We start from the raw sequence: 12,248 nt of genomic DNA, 5'->3' as shown, positions 1-12,248 counted from the left end.
ATTTTTCCCCTGTAAAGCCTGGAGGCTGTAGCCAATGACTGCAAACCATACCTGCTCCGACTGCTTATAAGAAGATTACCTCCACAAATTGTGTGAAAACTCAGCACAAGAACTTCAACTGAAAGTTACCACTATTAAAATGCTGGTTAGTATGTGCACTCTGAATGACATAACTCTTGAGATTAACTATTCTTATTTAACTCATACATTTTGATGGATTGGTAGAGATGTTAATCCAAGAAAGAAAAAAAAACAAACAAGCAAGCAAGCAAGCCAACAAACAAACATGTTCCAATCTATATCATAACATCACCACAACAAGCCCTGTGGGGAGAAATGAGGTGGAGACCGCCACCTTCCCTGCCAACTTCCTGTGGTGAGAAAAATGTAAACGCCCTCTGCCCAGACAGGACTAAACAAATATTGAAACAAACACAAAAGGTACCTCTCTTATTTATTATAAACAGGTGGGAAGAGAGCTAATTTTCTTTAAAAATTACAGCTATACCACTGCTTTCTGTCTGTTTCTCAGCCCTTGCCACTTTTGGCTGGAAAAAATGGTTACTTGGCTTTCGTAACTGTTGTTCTTCAAGATGTATTGCTCATGTCCATTTCATTGTAGGTGTTTGCTTGCCACATGCACCAGTGCCAGAAGTTTTTACCCTTAGAGGTATCCGTAGGGGACCGGCTCTGGTGCCCTCTGGAGTGGCATGCATATGCGCCGTAGAAGGGTGCCGTCAGCTCCCTCCTCCCTCAGTTCCTACTTGCCGGAACTCTGACAGAGGGGAAGAAGGGTGGGTCATGGAATGGACATGAGCAACACAACTCGAAGAACAACAGTTACGAGAAGGTGAGTAACCGTTTTTTCTTCTCTGATTCCTCATGTCCATTCCAATGTAGGTGACTCCCAAGCAGTACCTTCGAAGGCGGGTAGGAGTTCACAGATGTGTCGATTACAACACAGCTCTGCCAAATGCAGCGTCCTCTGGCCTGCGGGTGATGGCATAATGCTTCATGCAGGTGTGTACCGATGACCATGTTGCAGCTCTACAGATGTCCTGGATGGGGACATGGGACAGAAACGTGCCTGAGTCCTCGTGGAGTGAGCAGTTATTAATGGTGGAGGCACCACCCACATCAATTCGCGAGAGGTATGAATGCATATAGCGATCCAGGATGAAATCCTCTGAGCCGACCATGATAGGAAAAAGGCGTTGGACAACAAGCTGCTGTCGAGGCCTTGCAGAGAGCAGAACTGAGGGCATTTTCTGTTCTTCTTGGTAGTGAACAGGTCCACTTGGGGAGCTCCCCACCTGTGGAACAGCATCCTGATGACCTCCGAATGGAGGGACCACGAAGAAGGACCTGCTTAGGCGATCCGCCAGCAAGTTCCAAACTCCAGGGAGATGGGAGGCTTCCAAGTGGATCACATGCTGGATACAGAAGTCCCACAGGCAAAGGTCCTCCTGGCACAGGGCCGATGACTGGGCTCCCCCCAGTCTATTGACATAGAAGAATATGGCAGCTGTGTTGTGTGTCAGCACCTGTACCATGTGACCAGACAGATGGGGAAGAAATACCTCGCAAGCTAGGTGGATGGCCCTGAGCTCTGGGACATTTATGTGAAGTAAAAACTCTAGCAACCATAGCCCTTAAGTCTTGAGGACACCAATGTGCACTCCCCAACCGAGGTTGGATGCATCCGACACTAGGGATGCTGTGGGTCTTGGAGTCACAAATGGAACACCTTCCATCACCGGGTGTGGGTTGGACCACAACTGTAGGGAGGTAAGTACCCGGGGTGGGACTGTGAAGAGTGTCTAAGGGGTGTCTGACTGGGGACTAAACTGACAGCCACATTTTAAGGGGCCTTAGCCATAGTCTCGCATGCCTGGGATCAATGCCTGGAGTCCAGCATTCTGTGCCAGGAACTCACAGACTATTTGCGGGTCTGTGATCTGGGGTGCAGCTCCGGAGGTTGTTGGCATGGCTCTAGAGCATGAGATAGGGTTGGGATACGTTGCCGTGGGGTGACTTATGTAGGGGTGCCATTGAAGGCTTTACCCTTGAAATGGGTGGAAGGAAGAGGCCCTGGGGCCTCTCCTCCCGAGGTGTGGATGGCATTGGGAGGGAGAGGATGCTGCTTGAAAGGCTTCCAGGGTAGATGTTACCACGTGCCTCTAGGAGACAGGTCGTGGGACGAGTATGTTCAGCTGGTGAGGCTGCCGCCTGACTGGGTTCCAGAGACGGTGAAATAGCCCAAGCTGATCTAGGATCCAATTCTCCTTTATCCTTGCCCTTATGGGTGCCTGGGGAGCAACCCCTTCCCACGCGTTTCTTACACCTTTTGGCTGGTACTGGCGACAGGGATTGGCACAGAGAAGAATTCGGTGCCGGGGGAAGGGAGGCACTTCTTGTCAATGCTGAGGTACTTGGTACCGTATCTGACTCCATGAGGAGCATACACAGTTTAATGTCTCTTTCCTTCTTAGTCTGGGGCTTGAATCCCTTGCAAATGCAACACTTCTTGCGAATGTGGGACTCACCAAGACTCTTTAAACAGCTTAAATCGCTGATTGGCATGAGCTTTTTACAGCAATCTCATGGCTTGAAGCCTGGGTAGCGGGGCATGCCCCGTCCCTGGGCTAAGTTCTTTGGGGGACTATCAATCACTAAAATATACTAAACTGTTAAGAACAGTAACTAAAACTATTTACAAAGAAAAAAATTCAAAGAACCACTGAATGGGAACCACTTACTAGAGCAAGGGGAGCATTCCAGCACCAACACTGGCAGTAAAAAGGAACTGAAGGAGGGGAGCACGCAGTGCCCTTATACCGGTGCATATGCACGTCATTACAGAAGGCACCAGAGCCTGTCCCCTACGGATACCACTGAGGGTAAAAATTTCCAGCACCAGTGCATGTGGCGAGCACACACACCTACAATGGAATGGACACGAGCAAGCACTTGAAGAACATAGGTACTCCCCCATACAAGAAGCTACAGAGTTTCACTTGTGTAAGTGAGCCCTTTCTTCCAAAACAGTTCAATTCAGCTCCTCCATGCACCTTGCCTACTCTGCCAATCCATGAATTGCCTTTACAGCTGAAAAATCAGTCCTCCCTACTTTCTCTGCTCCAGTTTGGTTGAAAGTAACCATTATTTTCTGAGGGGGCAACTTCCCAGGCACTACCCCTTCCTCCAGTTTGATCTTCTCCTTAAATATTGCCATTGTCCACTGAGACATAAAATATCAAGTTTGCAATAGAGAATAAAAGTGTTAATAGTGGAGAACATGGCCATTCTGAAGATCTTTTTGGTTGATGCAGATGCTATCACAGACTGGGTGGAATTTGCCATTATACTGTTAGGAACTAACTTGCTGTACGCTACATAAATCTGACTGAGTCACAAATTAACCATCTGGCTAGGGAGGATTTTAAGGATATGTCAGAGGACACAGTGGATGGAAATGAGAAAATAATGCTGATGGCTTAGAACGCTCACTACATGTGAGAAATATTTGTACCACGCTGCTTAGATCCAATTTATGCTAGAACTACTCTCTCAAGCTTTGGGTCAGGCAGAAAAAGGGGAAAATTCTCTGATATGTAGAAAGGAGAGATGACCTGTGTAAAGAAACGCTTCTGGGATCCAAAGAACAATTTTATCTTTGAGAGCTTCAACAAGATTTCTTGCAGGAGATGGCTCCGATTTCTATTGAGCTTCTAATGGAGATTATGGCTAGTAAGAAAAAGGGTTTTAAGGGAAATAAGATTAAAAGATGCATAATGCATAGGTTCAGAAGTGGAAAAATTAGGGCCTGTAAGAGTATGGAGCAATGAACCAGTAAGATTATTTTAGCAACAACATTTTGAATGGACTTAATGGGAAGAAATAATACAAGCACTGAGGGCAGAGAGGAAGAGATTACAGTTGATAAGGTGTGGGATGAGTAGGGCTTGGACAAGAATTTTGGCAGTGTGGACAGAAAGGAGAAATTGGCTCTTGGTAGCGTGGCACTGAAACAAGTGACAAGAGTTAAACATGACCTGGGTGTGTGGCTCAAAAGAGATGGCCAAGTCAAAAATATAGTCAAAATTATGGTGTCAGTGATAGAGATGATGGTGGTTCTTGTTCTCTGCAATAGAAAAAGAAGGGGTAGAAGGAGGATTTGGGGGAAGATATCTGGGCCTCCATTTATAGCTGGACATCCTCGAGGAGATATCAGAAAGGTCAGGATTTGGGAACTGTTTCCGATTGTGTCACTGTTACAAAAACTGCACTTTTTAGTATTTGTCACTTTTACTTAAAAACCCATAAACTATACCTGGAAGTGTTAGACTCAGCATTTTCCTCCAAAGTTTCTAGCTGCCAGGAAACAGACCCACTTTCTTTCTGTCGGGAGCTATGGATTTGACTTATCGAACAATGTTGGATTTGCTTAGCAAGATCTATATGGTTATTAGCCACAGGCTCAATGTGACTTAGGCTGCAGTTTGTGCAGTAGATAAGACATTTTACCACTTTGGTTTGGGATATTAAAGGCTTAGTAAACTTTAAGGTTTTGTAACTTTGATTTTGAATAAGTATTGATGGACACAGCATTGTTTAATAAAAATATACGAATGACCTTAAGGCACTGATAAATAACTGAAAACCTGGACAGCATTCTCACATTAAGAGGTCAGGGAAATGTTAAAAAAAAAAGTTGGAGAGAGGAAAAATTAGGACATATTTTTGCAATACATAAAGAAGAAAGAAACTATTGATTTGACATATTGTAAAGAAAGTTAAAAATTCTCTATCTTCTTCATTAGTTTTGGACAGGTCCCTCTTTATGTTCCTCCATTGACTCTCCCTCTTTTACCACAACAAACAACTTCTTGTTCTCACTTTCAAAATCCTTCACAACTTAACTCTGCCCTATCTATCTCACCTATTATTTTATCACAAGCATGGCTCCCACGTTCACTTCACCAATGATGCCAGCTTGATTGCCTGATTCTCCATTTCTCTGACAAGCACTTTTGTTCTTTCTCCCTTGTTACCTCTTATGAGTGGGGAAAACTACCAACAAAAATCCATAAAGCCACCATCTTATGCTCCTTTAAGTTCCTCCTCAAAATTGACCTCCTTCATAAAGCATACAAACTGTCAAATGCTATCGACTAAGCAAGAGCAAAGTTATGATTACTGCTCCTGACTGGCTAAGAATTGGGCACATTTTACTATTTTTGATATCTCAACTCCCTTCCTCCCCACCCTGACCCATTTCTTTGTTTCATCCACCTGTTATGTCTGACCCCTAGCAAAACAGGATCCCAACCTGGTTGACCTCTAGGCACTATCACTATAAAAATGTTCATGAGAACTATAGCACATAGTAAAATTATTTCGATATCTTGTACAATCTTACAATCTATTGTACTTTTTACTCCATGTCATCTCAGGACAGGATGCAGAGATAAAGTTCCTTGACATCTTAAATGACTGCTTTTTGGAGCAGCTAGTCCTGGAACCCACAAAAGGAGAGGCATTTCTTGATTTAGTCCTAACTGGAGCACAGGATCTGGTCCAAGAGGTGAATATAGCTGGACTGCTTGGTAATAGTGACCATAATATAATTAAATTTAACATCCCTGTGGCAGAGAAAACACCGCAGCAGCCCAACACTGTAGCATTCAATTTCAGGAAGGGGAACTCACAAAAATGAGAAGTTAGTTAAACAGAAATTAAAAGGTACAGCGCCAAAAGTGAAATCCCTGCAAGCTGCATGGAAACGTTTTAAAGACACCATGATAGATGCTCAACTTAAATGTATACCCCGAATTAAAAAATATAGTAAGAGAACCAAAAAAGTGCCACTATGACTAAACAACAAGGTAAAAGAAACAGTGAGAGATAAAAAGGCATCCTTTAAAAAGTGGAAGTTAAATCCAAGTGAGGAAAATAGAAAGGAGCATAAACTCTGGCAAATGAAAATATAATTAGGAAGGCCAAAAAAGAATTAAGTACAACAGAAGCAGGACACCTGCTAAACAACAAGTGGGGTCACTGGATGATTGAGATGTTAAAGGAGCACTCAAGGATGATAAGGCCATTGTGAAGAAACTAAATGAATTTTTTGCATTGGTCTTCATGGCTGAGGATGTGAGGGAGATTCCCAAACCTGAACCATTCTTTTTAGATGACAAGTCTGAGGAATTGTCACAGATTGAGGTGTCATTAAAGGAGGTTTTGGAACAAACTGATAAACTAAATAGTAATACGCCACCAGGACCAGATGGTATTCACCCAAGAATTCTGAAGGAAGTTGAATGTGAAATTGCAGAACCACTAACTGTAGCCTGTAACCTATCATTTAAATCAGCTTCTGTACCAAATGACTGGAGGACAGCTAATATGAAGCCCATTTTTAAAAAGGGCTCCAGCGGTGATCCTGGCAATTACAGGCCAGTAAGCCTGACTTCAGTACTGGGCAAACTGGTTGAAACTATAGTAAAGAACAAAATTGTCAGACACATAGATGAACATAATCTACTAGAATTCTTTGAGGGAATAAACAAGCATGTGGACAAAGGGGATCCAATGGATATAGTATACTTAGATTTTCAGAAAGCCTTTGACAAGTTCCCTCACCAAAGGCTCTTAATAAAGTAAGCTGACATGGGATAAGAGGGAAGGTTAGGAGTAAATGGGAGTAAATTCTCAGTTTTCAGAATGGAGAGAGGTAAATAGTAGATCTCTCAAAAAAGGATCTCTCAAAACTGGGTGATCGGGCAACAAAATGGCAGATGAAATTCAATGTTGATAAATTTAAAGTAATGCACATTGGAAAACAGAATCCCAGCTATACATATACAATGATGGGGTCTAAATTAGCTGTTATCACTCAAGGAGTCATTGTGGATAGTTCTCTGAAAACATCCACTCAATGTGCAGTGTTTGCAAAAAAGCAAACAGCATGCTGGGAACCATTAAGAAAGGGATAGATAATAAGACAGAAAATATCATATTGCCTCTATAGAAATCAATGGTACACCCACATCTTGAATACTGCATGCAGATGTGGTCGCCCCCTCTCTAAAAAGATATATTGGAATTGGAAAAGGTTCAGAAAAGGGCAAGATTAATAAGACTGGGACTTTTCAGCTTTGAAAACAGATGACTAAGAGAGGATATGATGCAGGTCTATAAAATCATGACTGGTGTGGAGAAAGTAAATAAGGAAGTGTTATTTACTTCCTCTCAAAACACAAGAACTAGGGGGTCACCAAATAAAATTAATAGGTAGCAGGTTTAAAACAAATAAAAGGAAATACTTTTTTTCCACACAACACACAGTCAACCTGTGGAACTCCTTGCCAGAGGATGTTGTGAAGGTCAAATCTATAACACGGTTCAAAAAAGAACTAGATAAGTTCATGGAGGATAGGTCCATCAATGGCTATTAGCCAGGATGGACAGTGATGGTGTCCCTAGCCTCTGTTTGCCAGAAGCTGGGAATGGGTGACAGGGGATGGATCACTTGATGATTACCTGTTCTGTTCATTCCCTCTGTGGCACCTTGCACTGGCCACTGTCGTTAGACAAGATACTGTGCTAGATGGACGTTTGGTCTGACCGAGTATGGCCGTTCTTATGTTCCACTATTCCTCTCTCAGTTCCTAACAACTAATTTAAAAAAAACAGTAACAAAATCATAGAAGTGGTCTTCCTCAAAAAATTCTCTACCTTTCACCTGTAATTCCATAGCTCCTTGCTCCATTGTGCATACTGCTGGGCACCAGGGATTGTTATTTTTAAGGTGCAAGGTATTCCTCGAGCCTCTGGGACTGCTGCTTTTTCAGTGGATTATATTGCCTTGTCTCTTATTCTTTTAAATTCAGAGTCTCTGCACACCTTTCAAACACTTGTGTTAATACTTGCATACATCTTTATAGGAAGAATATTTCATAGTTTAACTCAACACTGCAAAGTTACAGGGATACATTCCACTTATTCTCCCTTGTGGTTGTACCTACAATACTCTGCTGTATGACATGAGAGTTAAATAATTTTTCTGATAAATTACATCAGTTTTTTCCCCCATGTATATTTTGAATAAGATGAAAGGTCAATGAAAAGGGCAACAAGATTGATGAACTAAAGAGTAAAGTTTTCAGACAAACTAATCATAACAAGACAATATTTTACTCTGGTCTCTGTTTCTGAAGGCATGTGCTAAAGATTTATGGGAACATGGCGCAGGATGAACTATTATATTAAACACTGGAACATTGTTTCACCTCAGGCCAAAGATATATACAGTAAAAGCTTTTTTATCTGGCATGTTGGGAGAATGGGGGGGTGCCGGTAAGTGAAAAATTCCAGTCAACTAAGAGGGAGGGAGTTTGGGTGCAAGAGGGGATGCAGGACTGGGGGTTGGGGCGCCAGATCCGGGCGGCGCTTATCTTGGGCGGCTCCCCACAAGCAGCGATATGTCCCTGCTACTCCTAGACGGAGGCGTAGCTAGGAGGCTCTGCGTGCTGCCTCTGCCCTCAGGTGCCATCCCCACAGCTCCCATTGGACATGGTTCCTGGACAATGGGAGCTGCAGAGCCAGCGCTCAGGGCAAGGTGGGGTGGGGGCAGTGCGCAGAGCTGCCTAGCTGTGCCTCCACCTACGAGCAGCAGGGAGATGTCACTTGCGGGAAGCCACCCGAAGTGAGCGCCACCCGGATTCAGCACCCCAAATCCCCTCCAGAACCCCAACCCTCTGCCCCGAGCCCCCCCTCAACTCCCTCCCAGAGCCCGCACCCTCTTGCCCCAGCCCTGAGCCTCTCTCGCACTCCGAACCCCTTGTGACCATTCCTCCGCCTAGGAGCAGCAGGGACATGTCGCCGCTTCCAGGGAGCCATGTGGAGCCAAGTAGGGAGCCTGCTGGCCCCATGCCAACCGGACTATAAACCAGACTTTCAAGGAAGATCAGAAATGCCAGTTTATAGAGCTTTCTGGTTGGTAAAGTGCCAGATAGCACAGCTGTTACTGTACACAGAATTTGTACTGAAGTGCAAAACTGATATAAAATGCCTAGATAATAGTGTTCCTATTTCAGTAGTCCCAAACACCATGTAAAGGGCTTACAAGAAATTACTACCTGGGTTTCAGTAGAGGAAAAAAATATATAGAGACACTTATAATTGTATCTGATGAATATTTGGTGTTTCAGACAAAAAAGTAGAAAATTTTCAAAAGACAGCAAAACGTACAATCATGCATAGCACTCACATGAATAATTCACTGACTTCATTGGGATTACTCATTAGTAATTGTCACAGAAATGGGCCATGAGTGGTGGAAACACTTATCTTATTCAGGATATTCCATCCCTGCTAAGTCCATTCAAATAGTAAAACTCTCCTTATATTTATTTCTTCATGATTCTTTTCTTATCCCCTACTTTACTTGATCAAAAGAGCGGTTTTTACTTTTATACTCAAAAAATTACTACATATTTTAGCACTAATAATTGTAGATGGAATGAAATGTAAGAACAATGGAAAGATGATTAAGTTTAAGTGGTGCTGGTTGCTTTTTATAAAAAAAAATGAAAAAGTTATGGTCAAAAATAAAGAAGTGACAATCTCAGTAAATTTGGAAAAGAAAAAGAAAAGCCATGGGACAATATTTGAATTATAAGAGAGTTTATTCTCCATTATAAAATTTTATATTCCTATCATTTAATAATTTTAATACAATGGCTTTAAAGGGCTAGAATGGCATAAAGGGGTCCTTAAAACCCTGGTTCAAATTATGGGAGGATTCTCCTGGTCTAGGCATTTAGGAAGACAGCCAAAGGCTTACTTCTGAGGACCCATCTGCAAGCTCTGGCATACGGGGTGTGCCAGGGATGGGACTGGAGATTGGATGGGTGCCAGGGACAGGATTGCAATGCACAATGATGTGAAAATTCCATGTAGCACCATAGCCCATAGGGCAGCCTGGGGAGATGGCTGTAAATTAGACAGTTCTGAGTGCTGTCTAATCATGCTGTGGATGCTGGAACAACTTAGGGTAAGAACGGCACAATGGAGTCTCAAAGTTACCATAGCCCCCTTTCCTCCTGGCCTGCGAGTTCTGGGCTGAAACACAGAATAGAATCAAACCACAAATATATAAAAATCCGTGGAGAAGTTTTGCTTTGTGAAAGACAGGGGAAAGAGATACATTTTTTGTCACAGGAATCATGGCAGTGGCAAACATACAGCCTTTGGAATAGGCACTGTGGAAAAGTTAAATGTAGGTAAGGTATAAAGTGGAAAATGGTAAGTTTCAGAAGAAATCTGAAGCAGACATGGGTCTAAGGTAAAAAGTTGCAATTCTAGATCTCGATTTCCCACAATCTGAGTTTTTGTTTTGCTTTAATCCATTACGCAAGTATGAATCCACAAAGTTCAACTCTGGATCTGAATTCTTCCACAGATTCAGATCCATCTCTAATAAAAACTCATTTAATCATGGTCTGGAGCCCAGATGCTTTTTTAAACTGTATGAAATCTACTTAAACATACAACTCCCTTCTTCATTCTGCTGTATAAAAAATGTCTTTTATTCATACAAACTTTTATGAGAAAAAATGTTACAGCACTGAAACTTCTGCAGAGTAAGAGAAATATGCAGTACTAGAGTACACTTTAAAAAACTTACTGGGAGACTTTTCCTCCACCTCTGTAGGCTCTTTTTTTTCTGCTTTTGGTGGGCCTTTGATTTTGTATATTAGTGAACGAAGTTTGCCCATCCAGGAAGTGTCTTCATCCATCTCCTCTTCTTCTTCGAGTGGAATACCTAACACATAGTAAAACTAATTAGAAACAAACCATATGCCTTCAAGATAAAATTGTTCAACACACATACATAAAAAAAAATTCCCCAACTTGTACTGCATAAGGTTAAGAAATCTGTAGATTAGGAATATTGAAAATAGCCTTTAACCAGAAAATGTCATACAGAAAAAAATATGGAAATAAGCAAATTTCTAGAATTTTAGCTATAGTAGTACCCCTCAATACAGCAAATGTACTTCAGTTATAGTGTAAATATTACAAAGAATCAGATATATAATACTCCTTAGGAACATCAGTAGTTGTTTCCCCTAGTATAACAGCACAGATATTGTTTTAGGAAGATTCTACTGCAATTAATGATGATACAAAAATCCTGTAAGGTTTGGCTAGGTTTTAAGGGGAGTTTAACAGTATATTCCTCTGGATGAGATGATTTAAAGGGGTTGGCTTGATGCTTTTATTTATTGGCTGGCTGAGTTTGTTTCTTGTTAAAGGACCGTGAGAGGTGGGAGGATCCCAGAGTTTGGGCTCAAGCCCAATCCTGGAAGTCTACACAGCAATGAAACAGCCCTGCAGTCTGAGCCCCGCGAGCCCGAGTCAGCTGGCACAGACCAACCACGGGTGTCTAGTTGCTGTGTAGACATACCCTCACAGCACCTAGGGCTGACCAGACTGTGTGTGAATCATGCTTACAGAGATGCTCCGTCCCCTTATAGCTCCTATATCTGACAGGCCTATGTGTGCATATTCTCCACTGAGCAACTGATATGTTCCCTCCAGAGCAGGGATACCGGGTTAAAAGTGGTCTTTCCCTATAAGTGATGCTACCAGTTGTTTCATGCTGCGGTGGAGCCAGGCACTTGAATAGAGAGCAGGAAGCCTCTCTCTCCAACTGGCAGCCAGGCAGTGTGGAGGAGAAAGCAGTCTGATTCAAATGCAGAGGAGATAAAATCCAGACAGGGCGGGGATGGGGGGGGGAGGGAGGAGGAGTAGATTAGGACAAGGAATCTGGTAAGAGTGGGACCGGAAGTGAGGACAGAAACTGGGACTGGCTGGGCAAGGAAGCTGCAATCTGGAGGAAGGGAAAGCTGAGACTGGAATCCAGGGTGCAGGGAAGGGGAATGGGACTGAGAGATCATGAGGGAAACAGAGAAGGGGAATTAGGGGTCAGTTGGCTGGAGAGAGGTGGGGGACTCTGAGATCATATGAGGAGCTGAGATGTTGGGGGAGAACTTGGATTGGCTGTGCAAAGAGACAAGGCTCCAGAGAGGGGAGTAGACTGCAGCAAAGAGTAAAGAAGGGGATGAGTGAGATTGGATTGGATGAGAAGCCAGAGGAGAGAGATTAGGACTGGGAGTCAGTGTGGGGAGCGGAAGACAGACTGGATGAGGAGCTGGGAGAAAGTAACTAGGATTTCA

General features: G+C 43.0%; 1 protein-coding gene across 1 annotated transcript in view; it reads right to left on the bottom strand.

Annotated features, from left to right (window-relative positions):
• Positions 1–12,248, bottom strand: part of RYR3 (ryanodine receptor 3) — a 563,198-nt gene that overhangs the window by 276,322 nt on the left and 274,628 nt on the right. Inside the window, exon 41 of the mRNA XM_034768994.1 lies at positions 10,694–10,831. Coding sequence (XP_034624885.1) covers positions 10,694–10,831 — 138 coding nt within the window. The remainder of the gene's footprint in view (positions 1–10,693; positions 10,832–12,248) is intronic.

This window comes from Trachemys scripta, chromosome 4 (genome assembly GCF_013100865.1).
Source record: "Trachemys scripta elegans isolate TJP31775 chromosome 4, CAS_Tse_1.0, whole genome shotgun sequence".
In the NCBI taxonomy this organism is placed as follows: Eukaryota; Metazoa; Chordata; order Testudines; family Emydidae; genus Trachemys; species Trachemys scripta.
The sequence above is the reverse complement of the archived record's forward strand: the minus strand, read 5'-3'. Positions and strand labels throughout refer to the sequence as shown.